The sequence below is a fragment of the Calidris pugnax genome, unplaced genomic scaffold (assembly GCF_001431845.1).
Source record: "Calidris pugnax isolate Ruff unplaced genomic scaffold, ASM143184v1 scaffold103, whole genome shotgun sequence".
NCBI lineage: Eukaryota > Metazoa > Chordata > Aves > Charadriiformes > Scolopacidae > Calidris > Calidris pugnax.
Genome location: NW_015090990.1, coordinates 10,871,517 through 10,889,875, shown reverse-complemented (window position 1 = coordinate 10,889,875; position 18,359 = coordinate 10,871,517). Strand labels below are relative to the sequence as shown.

Here is an 18,359-nt window from a genome sequence, read left to right as displayed (position 1 = left end):
CACACAGCTGCTACGAAGGAAATTAACTCCATTCCAGCCAGACCCAGTACACTAATGCTCTGCCATCAGACTGCAATTAAAATCCATATCTGGGTCTAATCTAGATTCTGCCCCATAGAGAAATCTGAAAATAGCTGCCTTCAATTAGGCAAAGTTCTAGTTATAACTATGCCTACATTGTGTAATCTGTGATGGCCATGTCCAGTCGTACTGGAAATGTATGGCCAGAGGAATATGATAGAGCCCAAATTTTATGCTAGTCTTCATCTAATCACATGGACATGGAAGGGCTCCTCTATCACTCATTCTGACATGTCCACTCTCCACCATATCATAAATACATATTGCATCACACAATAGGAAGAAGAACTAAGCTCACCATGCAGGTTGACATAAGGCTGAATGAGTGGTTTTAAAGGAGACCAACCCACCCACAACGCACAGGCTGGTTATTGTTACATTAAAGTAGACAAATACGTAAAAGAAACAGCTTTTCAGATAAGAATCATTGTAATTACTACCAGGATTGATGCGAGGGGCAAAAGAAGAGAGGAGTAAGTAGTCGAGGCTCAAGTAAGCAGTGAAACAGCAGCAGCAGCAACAGAAGCTTAGAAATGGAGCAACACTAAGTGGCTAGTAGTGCCTTTTTTTCCTCTTCTAACTAAGCCCATAGCTAGAGAAAAACACTAGTTCCTTAATTGACTTTAAATGTTGATCAGCCATATGATTAAGCATTCCCAAACAGTCTGCTTAGGTACCTTTAACAGGAAGAACAAGCACTAGCAGTAGAAGCACAACAGAAGAACTGGCAAGTGCTGCTGACTAGCATATACATGTCATTCACATACCAGTTTGAACATCTGGCTTGGAACATTAAGTCATTAATTTAGACCAATCACTGGAAAAAATGTAAAGCTGTGTTTAGTTTGGCATTAATTAAAACATTTCTGAAATTACTTCCCCAATTCAGGGTATATTCCACCGTTCATAGAAATGATTTGTTATGGTTTGCACAGAGCAAAGAAAAGTTAGTCTAAGCTCATGAAGAAAGAGGGTAGACAGTGTAAAATTTGCCCAGAAGCAGAGCCGTGAGGAAAAGCATTACAGAAGTGGGATACCCATATCCCAGTTTTGCTACCTGAAACCATTTGACCACACCATTCAGAAGGCTCTATTTAAATACTAAAGAGTAAGCACAATGCCACCTCAAAATACCCAGCTCACCTGAACATGTCACTGTGCTTCAGGAAGCATGGTCTAAACACAGGCCATACCCTTCCATTGCATAGCTTTTATTCCTTTGCCACCTCAGAGCTATAAATTCAACTGCCTTTTACTTGCATGCTGCAACTTAATTCCTTTAAATACTGGTCCCTTTTACATAGCCCTGAATTAATCTGAGAATAAAGCTCTCAATTGAAGGAGATGCAAAGCCAAATTTTCTGTGCTGAGATATGTAAATAACTCCCACTGAAAGAAAAAAAGCCATCACAAGGCACATCCACAATTTGGCTCAGAATACTGAGCAAATTCAGGATGTGCTCAATCCTCAATTGCTTCATTTCCAAAAGCCTCATGGACCACATACACTTACGAGACTCATCTCAAATCCTTGGTTACCAATTGCCAGAAATTAGACTACAGCATCAGCACATCCCTAGTGCTAGAATCTGTATTCTTGAGTGAAGTCAACATCCAGCCTTTCTTTACCTGCTTTGCCACTTCCCTTAAGCAGGCCACCCCTCGTTCAAAGTTGGGGAAGACCACAGAGCCATACTTCTGGTATTCAGGGACTGGACGAATCTTTATCGTAACTTCAGTAACCACTCCCAGAGTTCCTTCAGGAAAAAAAACCAAAAAGCAAGTAAAGTGTTGCAAGATCTACTTCTTACAAGTTAGATGTTAAGTTGGGTATCAGGATTCTGTAAGTTACTATAAATCAGAAATACCAAAAATTCAGTATCGCAGTAAGAGGTGATTTATTCCTGACTATTCACCACCTGATGTGGTGAATTCTTACAAGATATCCTCTAAATCATGATGTTTGTTAGTAGACCTGTAGGCTAACTCCACAGATCTGTTTTAAGCACTGTTGAACGTTACTTAATTTTGGTCCTAATTAAGGTGTCAACGTATTATCTCAACACAAGAAATTCACGTCTGCATAACGCCACCCATAGACACACTGGAAGCCACAGAATTAGAGATGCTCAAGTCAAGCAGAAGGTGAATTAAGATGTAGTCATGTGAAATTACTGTGTTTATACCTTCAGATCCCATAATGAAGTGATGGATATCAGGTCCCGTTGACATGCGAGGTACTTGGCAGTTTTTTTCTACTATTCCTCTAGGAGTTACCATTTTTATATGAATCACCTGTTCAAACAACATACAATGACTATAAATACTAGCACAAAGCACAGATTTTTTTTGTATGATATATATTTTCAACAAAATGTATAATAAGCTTGATACAGTTCAGCTTTGTAGACTTTGGACATTTCTAGGCAGCACCATGAACTTTTGAGATAATTGTAACAGTCCTCAGGTTATTTCTAACATAGCATGGTTTGCCCACACAACAGATTGTTTTCATTTCTATGCCAAATCAAATCAGCTATTGGCTACATGCAGAAAGGCTCAGTTAAAACCTTTTTGTTTCTTCGTGTAGACAGTACTTTATCAGTACTAGGATTTTAATCCAGGATTATATAGTACTTCAGAATAAAAATTAATTTAGGTTTTCCTAAGTTTTGTTTTAGAACTGGTAATTGATAAAGTTAGTACAATTCAGTCATCAGTTGCTACATAAATATTTATATCAGGAAGAAAGACAGAAGTAAGATTTCTGAAATAGATTATCACTGTTAAATCTGCCGTAAGACTGATAAATACGTAAGGCTAGAAGGTTGGCTTTTTAAAATATTTTTCAGTGGTATTGCTTCCAGCTTTATTCATCCACATCCAATACAGAGCCCAGACACTTTTTTTAATCCTTTATTCAATTATTTTATACCAAGGAAGTGTGGATTTGGGGCTTTTTTTTTTAGTGAAGCCTTTAATGAAACAGAATTACTGAATTTCAACTAATGCCTTTAAAACTTTCAAGCACAGGTAGCTAAGTAATTTTCATCCTGCTCCGAGTTGTTCGGGAATTTCACTGTATTTTACGAACTGTTGATTCTGTAATAAGTGAATTTTAGGCAGCTTACATAGCACACCATTTCCAGATATAAGGTTTCCTCAGAAGGTAAACACTTCCCTGAAACTTTCTCATTGTGGCATTTTGAAACTCATGAATTGTTCTGGATCAATTTTCAATCTTATTTCCTCCTAATGAAATTTTCAGAAGCTGTTGTAGCCTGAAGGTGCTTGCATGACAGAAAAGCCTTCTGCTTCACATCTCCCAGTACAAGCAAAACTATACCATTCAGTAACACTTCAGGCAGTAAGGGACAGATGACACTTTTTAAGTACTAGCAGTTCTAGTTCAGCCAGGTCTACTGAATAAAACTTATGTAGTTCCTGCCAAGCTCAGCCAGTGATAGTAAAGCATCATATCTATGCACATAACAAACATATCTGATCTATGAGCTGATGAAGAAGCCTGAGGTGATGGAGATACAATACCTAGAGTGTGCTGCAAGAAATAAGGAAAAAATCCACGTGTGGAAGGGCTACTGTACAAACTACAAAAGCTGAAAGTTGCAAAGGTAGGCAAAGCCTGAACAGTGATAATTTAACTTCAATATATTCAATAAATTTGTTATAACAGAAAAAATAGATATTTAAATCTAAAAGTATGCTTTAAAAAAACAATTATCTGGGTTAATATAAAGATGAACCATTTAAATGCTTAAAACAGATTCAAGAGTAGAATATTGCCATGACCAGTCCATTGATTCCTTCCTCAGGGTTGCTACAGACCACGTGGTGGCATCAGATTTCACCTCCACATGGTCAATAAGATCAGGCTACTGATCTGAAAAAACCTGCTAGCCTACGGGGAGGTAGGAAGGTAGAAAGAGCTAGCTTGCCCTTAGGTGACCCAACTAGACAACTTCAGGAACACACAACAGGTAGGAGAGAACACTGCTCTTTTGGAATCACCCTAAAAATTTGACAGGATTATTACACTGGATTAATCGAGAGCACAAAATGCCAGAAGAAGGCACCAGAGTCAGGACAGGGTAACACAACTCTTTAAGCTAGAGAGAACCAAAATGAAATTGACTTTTAGATCAGTGATAAGGATTATTAGTACTAATAACAAAAGCAAACAAAAATTTGATGCCAAAACTGTATCAATTAAGAGAACCACAATTTACTATGCTTTTTCCCCTCTCATTGCAAATCACTATAAAAGTTAAACCTCTGAACAAGACAATTAATTTGAAAAAGTATTAGAACTATTTACCAGATCTTCAATGTTTCCATAGATGTTTTTTTTCATGCCTGATGCCCGTGTTGCTACCCATCCTCCTAGTGAGCTGAACTCCATGGAGTCTGGTTCATGGCCTGTACAGAAGCCACTTTCAGCAAGCTAGAGAAAGGGAAAAAACACATTCTACAGAGCCTGCATTTGCTTAGTACTCCAAATATCAATATTCTAAGGTTGTTTTTTGTTTTTTTAAAAAAATTACATATGCTGAACACACCCTCATTTTTTCAGGCTCAAGTTTTGTCTTTGATATGTAAGTGAAATGCAAATTGATTCTGCTTCTCCTGGGCAGACACTGTGCTTCATATCAAGCTAGAATACTCCTCCCCCGTATTTTAAAACTAAGACCTCTATTGTTCATAAGAAGGTGCAAATTCAATTACATATGGAAAAAAATTATAACTAAGTAACTGCCAACTTTGCACAAATGCTGCCAATAAATAAGGCACTTAATCTCCTGTTCTTTCTATCATAATGTGATATGCAGCAGGTCTGCAGAAAATGTGAGCAAATTGCCTGTACTTAATTCTCTCAAGGAGTGATGTATTTTAATATACAGCCATCTGGTTGGGCTTCCTGTATGCAACACTGTCAACTATTTGTGATGCAGATCACGCATTCCTGTACATTAAGTAGTCACTTGTTTCTCATTTTTCTGTATTAGCTTGGCTTTGCCACCTGCACAGCACCTGAGGTTGATTGGATGCACTCAGAATCGCAACACCAAAGCTGCTGGACAGGAAGAATTAAAGACCCAACAGTATCACATTAAGTGATAACTGTGTTAGTGTATTTGAGATGATCAATTTGCAATGACCAACTGATAGCAAGCCAGGTGGACATAGGTATTCAAGTATACCATATAAAGTGGATCATTAACTATGTTCTGCTGTACAAAGTGGTTCTAACTAAAAATGATTGAAAAATCACTTCGACAGAGTGTCTATGGTGATTCATCTAGCTCATGGTCCTCTTATACCAGAGAAGCTCATGGCTTTAGATGCTTACTGGTCATATACTTGGGAAGGGTTGGAGCTTGTACCCTCCTCATTCCCCAGGATGACAAGAAATCCACTTCAGTTACAACTTACCAGTTTCTAGAAGTTGTACAAACACAGCAGAAGACCATGGTTTTGAAAACCTCTGACCGTGAGTGTACAAAGCACTAGGCCTAAACTCCTTGAATCCTGTGCACGAACAGCATGTGCTAAGAGCACTTAAAGGACAGGGGAGAGAGAATGCTATGTACTTTGCAGATGCAAGATACAGCCTCATCCAGAAAATATGAGCATGTACTAGCTTTTCCTATAGAATCACAATCTGATAATGGTTATTACAAAACCCAATATCAAATATTGTATCTTTATTATCCATTTGTCACCTTTAGCCCTCATTATCAGCTATTATTCCATATTCTGTTCTGATAAAAACATGTAACTTAAGGCTTCTCTATAAAGCCCACTAATATCTGGAGTTCTCATCCTACATGAAATAATGTGCTAATCACCCTAGAGTCACCAGCTAAGACAGACAAATGTGTGAAGTGTATATTGATTTTGAATGCCCCATTTTAACACTTACAGTCTAGCTTTTGTCAAATATCAGGTTTTCCAAATCTGTTATTTGTTTAGAATCCAGCTCTGTTTAAGATTTATTTACCGTTATAAGGTTCATGATATCTGCAAATGACATAGCCTGCTAAGTAACTCCAGCACCCAAAAAATGAAGAACACAGTAACAGGCACCAAATCTCTTCACTGCATAGTTCATAGATAATGCTGGTAAAGTCTTTTAAGGCAACAGAAGTTGGATTAGCCTCCAATCCAAAGCTTACTTAATACTAGCAAGCTGCAAACCAGAAAGCCTTTTAAACAGTTTCCTCTTTGCACAGTCCAAACATATGTCTGCATTCTATCTGTACTTCAGTGGAAGTCTGCATTAGCATTAACTATAATATTAAATCATAGTTATGCTCAGATTGTACCACACAAAACAAGCACAACCTCAAGTCTTAGCTTTAATCACATTCCATTTTTTAGTAATACTGGAATTCCAGTATACGTAATAAGAGGTTTTAAAATATATATACACACACTTCACGTAGACGATCTGATTTTGTATGCTTTGCACATTGAAGGAATTGCATAGAAGCCCTCGTGCTCAGAGTCACTCTGTACATTAAAGCCTTTATCTGAACACTAGTTTATACTCCATATTGAACACATTGACAACCAGTACTCTTTTCATAGTCAAAAACCTGATTGAAAAAAGTTTTTTTATCAAAACCATTCACAATAAATAACTGCAACAATAGTATTTCAGCTTATGAGACCTATAAGCAGCAAAGGAATATTTCCCTTGCTCACAGTGAAAGGAAAAGTATTGCCATTTAAAGGCTTGACAGTAGTAAAATATCAAACTACTACCCTAGAAAAATGTCAATTAAATGTAGAGAATATGTTCATTGCGTTTTAATTCCAAGCTTTAAAGAAACAGATTTGGAAAGAGTAAAATATTACATCAAATGATAAAAGAGAAAATAAAATAAGAGGCAGGAATGGCTATCCTTCTCATTATAAACAGCTCTGTTAGTCAAGTATGACAAGTTTTTTTCTAAAAAGTGGTCTGGAGAATAGAAGTTCAAAAAACCCTTCAAATCTCTGCATAGTTGTGCATTTTGGCACTAAGAAAAGTTTAGACAACTGCTAGCTATCAAACAATTCAAGTCCTAGAATATTTTTTTTTAGAATAGTAACAAACATCCACAACTTTCTTGATTATTCAGAAGCATCAAGAAAGACCCCAAAAAGGGTGCTGTAGCTCATCTCAAACTACAGTCAGAAGCCACTAGAGGTCACTTAGAAGTGAAGATGATCCAATCTTCCACTGGACTCTTGTTTTGGGCAATTCTCCATCATCCTTTTTGCTACTCTCCTGTAGCTGGCCTTAAGAAGCAGCAACAACTGCAGGTCTGTTGCATGGCCTAAACTTTGAGAAAACTGCCTCTGGCCAAAATGACTAAAGCATTCATAACACAATGACAGTTTGAACTTCTGGTAATTAGTACCAATCATCATGCCTTGCAACCACAAGGCTGTATTTAAGGTCTGAAACAGAAAGCACAGTATTACATCCTATGAATTGTCAACTTATTACTGTAGTTGTATATTGTGGCTAGAGCTAAAAAGAAAAAATTTAAAAGTCAAATACAACATTCAGTGTGATATGGTTCATAGCCACACATATAAAGCTTACTGCACAAGTCTGCAAGAAAACACACAAGAGTTAAGCTGGAATTCCATGATTTAGACAAGACATTAGGAACGGCTAGAAAAAATATGGAGAAATATTAGATGCTTTACAAGTTAAAAATACCTGTTTTTCCAGATCTTGTCCAACAATGCCTGCTTCCACGCAAGCTGTTAAGTTTTTCTCATCTATCCAGAGAATTCGATTCTGTTGAAAAGCCAATCAAAATTAAGAATCAGATTTGCAGACTTTCATTTATTTCCTTATGAATCAATGAGTTCAAATGAAGGCCTGAGTCACTACTGTGCTCTTTGGATTTCACTCCATATAGACACCCAAAGAGCTTGCTTCAATACTCAATTGCCATCTCTGCAGAAAAGATTCCTTTGTTGCCAGAAACACTGAGAAACAACAAGTTTAACTGAAGCACCACTGACTGAGAAAATGGAGCCAAACCCCAGGTCTTACCTTCAAGGGTAAAGGAGTTATTAAGCTCAGCAGGTGCTCAGAAGTAGTAGATACAGAGCTGCTTCTGAAGCATCTCATTACCATGTAGTCATATAACTATCAATTTAAAAGTATAAAGGTCCTTCATAATGGAAAGATGAAAATTAGCACTAAATTTTACAGAACTTAATTTCTAGACTTCCATAAAGCTATGAACTTCACATTTTCAAGATGCTACCTACTCAAAAATCTAAGGCTTCTTCCTTAAACTTGATCCTTCAAGTTGATTTATAGATATTAGGTCACCTTACCAACCTTTCCTTTAAGTATTTTTAAGTATGCTAAAATGAGTGAAATTTGCAATAACAAGTAACTACCTCCTAGACTTTCATTTAACCTCACATACAAAGTTCCAATATAGAAGAATAGTTGCTTCCTCTGATTTTCACTTAAAGCTGCTATAAGAAGGCTTAATGGTGACTTCTTTCTTATTAAATATATACAGGTCTTATGAAGTAGTACAGGGCTAACAGTAGCAAAATATCGCTTAAACTGAAGAAATACCAATTTAATAATCTACAGTATGGTTTAGTATTTCCATTCCTACTTTATTCTTGCAAAGAAAGAAATGTCATTCTCTAATAATCTTCAAAGTAACCATAAGGTAATTTTTAACAAAACAAAAACACCAAAAAATTGAGAGACGTACCATTTGTGATGTATCCAGTGAAACAATTGTTCTTTTTTCTTCTTCAGGACATTCAAGGGCACTAGAGACACTTGTCCCTCCTGCAAATATGGGAGTGACATTATGATCATAACATTCTCAAGTAGCTTTTCTTCACATACCGTCCTTCTCTCCCTCCTTCCTAATATTGAAATTAACTTCTATAATTTTACTTTATTAACTATTTGAGGCTAGTGATTAGCCTTTTAAGGCTGCCCCTTCTCCCAAACCGGTTTCACAAAATCAAAGCAGCATCAAAGCTGACAATGCTTTAACACTACTCAGTAACAGACCATGAAATTCTGTGACCATCTCAGCCCCTTCTGTTAAGTCCAAAGTAGAGTTTTAAAACAAAGAATGATAAGCAATAACAAAGCCATCCAAGAAACAGAGATAGCTATGGTTTCTATCTATTCTTTTGAGATCACTTATGAAGCCGCTACGCTTCTACCCATAAATTTGGTTTAAGAAGTCTACCTAATTCAGCAATGCTTATCCAAAAGCAAGAAAGAAACTGAAAGGGTATAACTAAAAAAAAAAAAGTATAAAACCAAATGTCAAACTTCCCTGGAGTTTTCTAATGTATTCTTTATAGGATGTCACAGAACAGCCTCCAAGAAGCCTTTGGCTTGTCAGACTACAAAAGCCGTAGGAAACGAGAGACTAAGGATGTTAAAGAGATCCACAACAAGCCACCAGAAGAACCACCAATAGCAAGTACAGAGACAGTGCTAACTAATAAAACACTCTCCAAGAGCAGTAAAGCTCACCACCTTTGTTTCCAGTGATAGGAAAGGTGGTATTTTCCTTATATACCAACCCCTATAGTAATAACTCTAGAAGTTGGCTGTTGTTTAGTATAAACAGACTTGGAAAACAATCTGAAGATCATTCTGTATCCTGGCCAGTGAATAAGAAATAGCCAATATTGCTGCTCTCAGCTATATCAATTTACTGATACCAAAGGTGACTCGTAGCAGTCTTACAGCTCTCCACATGAATCTGATAAGGGTGAGAGTGTTTCAGGGAGAAACCAGCTCCATTAGTTTGGTATTGTCTTCAAATGACATGCTCATCTTCTCAAACAATTAACATCCTTTCTACAGGGACTATACTCCTACAGCATAAGAAAGTACCAAGTAAATCACACAGATTTATACCACAAAATTAAGAATTCTCAACAAAAAGCTTCTCACAGAATGAGGTCATGAAAGACAACATCCCGCATTCCCTGAGCTCTAAGTCAAAACGAGGTAGCTTGCCACTCTTTCAGCAGGCTTAGAGCAAAAAGCATCCATGATTTTAAAAAAAAAAAAAAAAAAAAAAAAAAAAAAAAAAAAAAAAAAAAAAAAAAAAAAAAAAACAAAAAAAAAACCACACACTTTAGAAATTTAGAAAAGTCCTTTAGAAATTCTTGAGAGATCTGAGTATTTGAGAATACACAGATTATACAAGCCTCTACCTGTACTCTGTACATGGAACATTTCCTGAAAACCCCTTGCCACAGGAGTCTCTACTCTAATTTTCAAACTGAACAATGTCTAAGAGGAAATCAGAATTATGGTTAATGATTTTGCAGTACAGGTCTCTGACCACAATCCTCCCTGGATGTATGAGCTTCAATAGTACAACAGAAAAACCCTAATTAATACACGCTTCTGGAAACAGAGCACAAGTAATGCATCCAAAAACATGATACCCCTAACACAGATATTTGAATCTCTTATTTCCTAGAAGACGGCCAAGGTACAGAGGTAGATTTCAGCTTCATATAATCACTCCTCTTGCACATTCAATATCCAAGATGTTGACATACTTTTAATGACTTCCACTAAATTGAATATAGCAGCTTTTAATATTGCAAGATCATAAAAAAAATTAGGACCACACTTAAAACACTATTAAAAAAACTATTGAATTACTGGTATAATGTATTACTAAAATCATATATTTAAATTGAATTCAAGTAGAATAAGTTTTCACTAGTAATGTCATAACACTTACCACCAAATGGTATTATGCAGAGATTGTGTTTGCAGGCTAATTCCACAATTTTAACTACGTCTTCATGGCAAACTAAAAGAGTCCAAAGAATTAAAAATAAAAAAACATTATTTGTGCTTAGTACTAAATATTGCAGTCTGAATAAGCAGCAGCTCCTGTTCTGACACCAGCAAGGAAAACATTTCAAAGAGTTCGCCACTAAAGAGCTGGGCTCAGAAGTATCAGAGTCCCAGAGTAAAGTTTAGATGTGAAACAATTCTATGTTTGAAGAACTAACTACAACCTCAGTCTCCTGCTCTACTCATGGACTGAGATCTCCTGCAAATTCTCAGGGCAAGATGAGCCACCAAACACTTAAGAATCTGGGTATCTTGACGAAAAAATCAAGTTTAAAGCTATTATTGAAAATAGGCCATCCAATTTATTTTAAGTGAGAAATAAGTCTCTTCTGAGAGCTGAACACCACATCTTTTTCTTCTTTCAAAAGTAGAGCTTCCAGTGAAATTTACTTTTTCAGAATGCATTCTGTGTCTGGTCAAAGAGGGAAGCAGAAATACTTGTGCACAGGCAAGGAAAAGGATCAAAAGTAGATCAAATACAGTGCATACATGGGTTCGTGCAAACAGCAGAGAATGAGCAGGACTGAATAAATATGCTTTTGAACTCTGGCAACTTCGCTCTTTCCATACAGAGCGGCTTTGAACAAAGGTAGTCAATCGTTTTATTTCAGTTACTTTTGGAATTGCACAAAACAAAGCTGTGGCAAGTGCTATTCATAGTCACCAGTTCTGTCATGTCAGTATCTCTCCTGAAGTAATGGGATGCATCTTATAGTGCCTCTTTTTGTGCTTCTCATACATGACTTTTTCTTCCCCCCTAAATAAAGGGAGCAAAACTGAGCTAAGGCTAAGTTCTTGTCAGAAATACTGGGGTTCCTAATGCAGTGCAGCTGTCAAAGTATCAGAAAGAATTATAAAAGGTAAGGGAAGAGTTGGATTCATTCAGCTGAACAGAAACTGACAGGTACTTCGATCAAATGACTTTTTGGCTAGCTACTGAAGAACAGCACATGGAAAGTGATTCCTAGTGATCACAGAAACATGACTCAAGTAGAAAATTCACAAAGTATGCAAATAAAGTCCTATCAGTTTAAGTATTTGTATCCTTCTACTAGGTAGGACCAAGTATATTTTCTGCTACACATTATCTACATCAGCATTAGTTATTATTCTATTTAAGGTGGGCCTAGCCTGTACTCAGATTGCACTGCTCTTTCTTCAAGTCAATGACCCTTTGTAAAGTGTTTTGATGAGAGTTACAGGTGTTACACTTTTTTTATTAAAGTACAGCATGTCACAAAACAAAGTTCTTTAATACAAAGATTTCACTACCCTTCTACCATCATGTAGTCTTTAAAAAAAAAGGTTTAGACAGCTGTTTAGACACCATTCTTGGCGAACATACAAGTTCAAATTACACCGTGGTTACTTAAGTCATGAATTCAGCTGTCAACAGAAACTTCAGCTACATTAAATAATAAATTTGACTTCCCCATGAAGTGATGGGATTTCACAGGCACAAACTGCAATCCAGATGTTAAATAATCACGACCACCATTCATAAGAAAATTCCTTCAGTTTCTGTAAAGATGAGTGAAATCAGTGAACGAAGAGAGAGCTTCCCCATGACAAGAAAGCACAGGAGATTAGTAAACAATGGCCTCCCAGATCAGAAGGGAGAATAAGACAATTAAAGCTTACCAGGCCATACAACTATATCAGGAATTCGCTTAAACATTCCTTCCCTGAGTACAAATATCTCATGTAGGCAGTGACCTGAAACACAAACAGCAAGTTAACAAGTTCGAACAAGAAAGCATCAGAAGCAGCACAGTTACTTAAATGAAGTTCTCTTACCATGAGCTCTGAATACCCTATCTTCTGCATCCTGTGAATATGAGATTTTAGTGGCTCTAAGATCCTGAAGAAATTCTTCATTTACAATGGATGGAGGTACATCATTAATATTTAAGGATGCCTACAATAGAAGAAAATAAGTTCATTAAGGATAAGTTCACTCTTACAGCATTTCTGTAGAACAGAAATAATAAGACAGGTTAATGCTAACTGAAACACAACTATTTAAGACCAGAACTACAGAAGTTCTCTTCCTTATCTTCAATTACTGATCCCACTTTTCCTACCTGGTACTCAGCCGACTAGATGCATACAGGAAGTTTTATTTTAGTAGTACATTCTTATCCTTTTTCCTCCTGAGAAATTTGGAGAAATACTCTAGCTTATGAGTGCACACTGAACAAAATATCTTTAATTCTTCCCAAGACCCAAGAAAAACAGCTGCTTGAACAGAACTAGAAAGTCTCCTGTTGATAAATGGGTAGAGATTTAAGGTCATAACTCCTTTTTGAATAGAAGTTCTTCCTCCAATACAGAGAAATATGTAGTGAAGCAACTAATCAATCTGCAAATTCCTGTACTTACAGTTCTGTTTCTATCCACCCACTTCTACTCCTCCTATCACATACATCCATCTCAGACCAAAGCCTAATCAGAATTTCAAAGCAAGGCAAGGCTAAGTTTGACTGATCTAATATAACCAGCATACTTTAAGCAGACCTCAAATCAGAAAGGCTTTATAAAATCCATGTTCAGCTGCTAACATGCAGGTGATGCAGAAAGCCTCTAGCTAGAAGTCCTGAACAATGCTTATGGAAAAAAAGCTTTTCTTTCAGAGAAGCTATGCTTATAGCTTCTCAAAGTACAGACGTAGCCATTTAATCATCTTTTCTGAAGTCCACTTCAGGTACATAAAAACATAGTTCATGTGTTGACTTTTTAAGCCCACTTAGAGAATGAGGATTCTTCACAGGGTCCAGTTCCAAAAAAAATAAGATTTTTGCAGACATTAAGTGTAAAGCTTTCAAGTGCTTTGAAGGTTCCAAAAAACAACATGCCTTTTTTCCTCCTTAAAAATAGAGACAGTAAATTCATTTCTACTTTTCTATGGATAACCTCCCTAAAGGAATACATTTTCTGTTACAGATGGCCTCTAATTAAGGAGTTCTTTAATTAGATATAAAACTTCTCTTACGACTAAAAACTAATTTTTTACTTCAACTCTTATTTTCAAAGAACACATTGGTCAAGAATCTTAGTTCTGGTTACCAAAGTTTCTCAGTTCAAGAACAAGAGAACTGAAAATTTTTCACTACTCCATCTTTTATTTTAAATACACTTTTAAAAATTAGGAGTTGCACAAAAATTAGTTAAAACATAATGCACTGCCTTCAGACGTCTCTCATGAAAACCTTGCTGGCAAAGTAGTCGACATCACCTTCAACTCAAACAGAAGAACATTCCTGCAATTTTGTTATAAAGCCATCAAGCAAGACTACAGGCTGCCTAATGATGCCAGAAAGAGCTTGCTTACAGCCCTACAACCAAAACATATGTTGTACTAAGTGTTCTGCATATTCAAAGAAACTTAAGACATTTCTTTGACAAGCCAAGCCCATGGTTCTTGACAAGTACAAGGAGAAAACAGCAACACTGAATTCACTTTTCTTTTACCTTCTGAAGTTTCATCCTCCTACAAAAAAGTATACCTACCCATCCAAGTTTTCTTTCCTGGAATACAGTTTTGCCTATCTTTGCTCTACGTGACCTCCAGAACAGCTGAACAGTTTTTGTGAACATACATCTTAAGATAAAAGCTTTGACGATAACATCAGTTACCAAGTTAACAGCATGGAAAATAGAGGTTAATTGTCTCCCATATGCCACCACAGCAGCAGTACATTCTGAATGGGTTGAGTCTCAAAGTAGTGAAGAAGCAAAGATTTAACCTTCAACAGGAAAGTTTTCAGGAAGTTAAAAGATCCATGTTGATGGAACTTGCCTACTAGTGTCCAGCCAATGTTCAAGGCCAGGTTGGATGGGGCTTTGAGCAACCTAGTCTAGCAGAAGATGACCCTGCTCATGGCAGACTGGTTGGCAGTAGATGATCTCTAAGATCCATTCCAACTCTAACCATTCTATGATTCTACAAGAAACTACATAAAGTTGCGTAGAAATTAAAGAGTACTTACAGAGATAATTCAAAAAGCACTATCTGCATGAGATATGTTCATGAATGATAGCTAACAACATTCAGAGGCTCAAAAGGATAGTCAAGTGCTTGTTTCAGAGTTTTCATATGGAACATATGACCTCAAGTGCTTGTTTCAGAGTTTTCATATGGAACATATAGTTTACTATATGAGTTCCATATAGTAAAAATATAGTTTTAACAATGACTTGATTTCCAGAAGAGGATATGTGCTGTTCTGACTTGCTTAAAGGATAATATTCTTGAAATAAGGTGTTAGAAATCTGAGAAAAAGGTTTTTCCCTCCAACATATTCACTTTGACACCTACAAATACAGAAGTTGAGATTAAGTGTTGCTTAGGCAAGAGGTTCACCACTGCTGAGCTATCACAATTTTAGAGGCCAGCCACAACAAGCACAGAGGAAGTCAGATCTTGGATTGCTGCCCTTAGCTCTTACTATTCTGCTATTAACGCACATTCATACAGTTGTGTTTGCTAACACAAAGAGCAGAGCTCTGACAAACTTGGGAAACAAGAGAAACAAACAAGTAGGTACCAAATAAGGATCTTTATACCACTTAAAAAATCCATGCTAGCTATGCTTACATTTTCTATTTAAAATTTTGGTTTCTTCATGGATTTCCATAGACAGAACTATTTCAGATCATTTCAAGTAGAATACCAAATGCATGAAGCTCTTTGTTCTCCGCAAGAGGAACACAAACTATTTAAAACTATAACAATTTCTTGTAGATGGTTTTAAGTATCTTTATTCTTATCTCTCTTCCACAAGTATTTTAATCCTTTAGTTTTCATCTTCAAGATTGAAAAATTAATATTCATCCATATAAATCTTACACAAAGACAAACAAAAATATGCCTTTATTCTTATAGGACTGAAATATTTTAAGACTTGTACACTGAAAGGCCAGACAGGAAGCCCATGTGAACTAGGTCTAAACTGCTCTGTGGTAAGTCGAGTCTGAAAGAGGAAAACAACATCATTAGTCCATGAGCATCAGAGAAGCAGGTACATTTACTGTTGTTAATTATAACAGAAAAAACACATGCCACAGGGAACCCTCCAGTCTCAGAAAGAGATGACATTAAAAGACAAATGGACCAAGAGATTCCTCTTCTACTGCTGTTCCTATACCTGAATTCCTTTATGCTCCACTTATAGTAGAAGGTGACAAACCAATATAGCATAAACTGAAATATAAACTTGGAACTATGACAGAGACATGAAAATGGGGGACCTGCTGTAGTAACTGAGGATAGCTATAAGAAGTCCAGATACATACTGGAGACTCCAGAGAATCCTATTGTGTGTCAAGGTAGTCAGCCCGTTTCAGAATACAACAAGAACATAAGAACCAGAGGGGCACAGGAAAGCATTCAACATTACTGGCAGATATCCTGAAGAGCTGTTTTGCAAGACATGCTGTGGAATCAAGACACTATTCAAGAATCTGCCCCTGTCCTCCAACTCTACTTTGATCTGTATTTCCTCTACATGTAGAGAGGGAACAATGTCTCAGGAGCTCTGGTCACAGCAAATTAAAGCAGCTGACACTTTAAAGCAGCTACCAGTTAAGACCAATCCTGGTCAAGGAAAACACATCAAGATTATTTTTTTCAAAAATATATCGGCAGATAGAGATCCTGCAAGTCATAGCAGATGAAAGAATGCCTTGATCAACAGATGACCGAATAAACGTTTGAGTTGTCAGGCTCCATAAGATTATCTACTTCAGAGAAAATGCAACCTTGAACTCACTCAATAAATGGGCAAAATTGTTACGCAAAGCAGGGTTGCTATAGCACAGCCTGCTTCCAACACTGCTTAAGCAGGTAGCTAGTCAGAAACCTGCAGCCACAAAGGAATTCTTAGCAGACAGTTAGGTCTCCTGACTGACAAGAGTTACTTTTCAAGAAAAGTAAAATATGGATGCTTCACAAAACCAAGAACACTCTGAATGTGTTGTTTTTCTGAAAACATTCAGAAACGTTTTTTCTGAAAACATTCAGTTCAGTTCTGGTAGCCTGTTTTCAGCACCCAGACATGTAAAAAAGCTACTGTCAAATAAGAACTTGGATATCATTAAACATACTGAGAACACAGCATGATTTAACTTTACTGTATCTTCTGTCTTTGTGATCATGAACAACACTGAAGTTGCATAAACACTTCTCTCTAACCAAACAGTTTCTACAATCTTGAAGAGCAACTTAACGAACAGGGACAAAAAAACCTCCCTGTGTTAGAGACTTTCGTTCCAATAGAAGTACAAGCTAACCTGGAACCACGAGTCACACTAAGACATTGAACTCTTCATGTAGAACACTTTTTCAAAAACTCTGAGGTATTAATACACTATTTAAATTATGTGCAAAGTGACCTTCAGGACAACGACTGAGTAATCTTTAACAATGTGGTCTTGATTATCACCAAGACTAATGTTCAAAGGAACTGGTTCAGCTATTTACTTACTCTAGAGGTAGTTTTGTGCTCCAGACTTGCTCCAAAGGTTTTTTCTATCCATTCCTTAAAAGTTGGTAATACCATACCACCTAATCTGTACCTGAAAAGTCAATATTACATAGGGTCATTTTAAATTAAAAGACTGTATGTCAGATACACTTCTTTCAATTCTATGAATGCACAAATAGTTAAGTTTAAAATCAAATTCTTTACCTACAAGCCTGCAAAGCTTCTGCATATTTAGTTTTCATGCAACTGCATATTTTATTGTATTTAACTGTTCTGTACTTCACACAATCAAATAAATTGTCAACACCTTAGGCATTATTTTCCTCCATGATCTTCAGGAACTGTGGCGTAAGACTTTTCAGACATCCCACCCCTCCATCTTTACTTTTAAGAAAGGTTCCTCCCTTTTCAGCAGTACAAAAAGCAGTGTCACATTTTATATGACAATTACAGGAAGATGGACAACTGTATGGACAAACTGCAATGTAAACAGCAGTCTCAGATGCAAACCCAGCTCAGCACACCTTATGTGTTTTGAAGTGTTAATTTTTCTTCCCTTATCAACAGAATCCATCAAGCAATGTAAATTTATTTCTATTGCAAACTCTTTGGCAAGACTTACAGACAAGGGACACGGGAGCTTTTTGTGAACATGTCTACCACATGTGAAAACAAATAAGGTTGAGGACACAAACAGGTAGAAGATACTGCTATTAATTGTATAGATACAGATACCTCATGCATGTTTATGTATGCACACGCATTCTCTGAGAGGAGTAAAGGGACCTTTCTTTGGTATTAAGAACTTTCAGCTGCTGAAAATTCTTACTAAAGTTTGCACCTGGGTCACCGTATTACGCCTCATGGGTCTTCCTTCTAAGATTATT

The 18,359-nt window shown here is 36.7% G+C and overlaps 1 protein-coding gene across 1 annotated transcript in view; it reads right to left on the bottom strand.

The window, feature by feature from the left end:
• AGPS (alkylglycerone phosphate synthase) overlaps nt 1–18,359 on the bottom strand; it is a 56,049-nt gene that overhangs the window by 22,854 nt on the left and 14,836 nt on the right. Inside the window, exons 3-11 of the mRNA XM_014954480.1 lie at nt 17,473–17,563; nt 12,785–12,905; nt 12,629–12,703; nt 10,869–10,940; nt 8,847–8,926; nt 7,817–7,897; nt 4,418–4,543; nt 2,268–2,376; nt 1,711–1,838 (exon numbers count right to left, since the gene is read on the bottom strand). Of these exons, the coding sequence (XP_014809966.1) occupies nt 1,711–1,838; nt 2,268–2,376; nt 4,418–4,543; nt 7,817–7,897; nt 8,847–8,926; nt 10,869–10,940; nt 12,629–12,703; nt 12,785–12,905; nt 17,473–17,563 (883 nt within the window). The remainder of the gene's footprint in view (nt 1–1,710; nt 1,839–2,267; nt 2,377–4,417; nt 4,544–7,816; nt 7,898–8,846; nt 8,927–10,868; nt 10,941–12,628; nt 12,704–12,784; nt 12,906–17,472; nt 17,564–18,359) is intronic.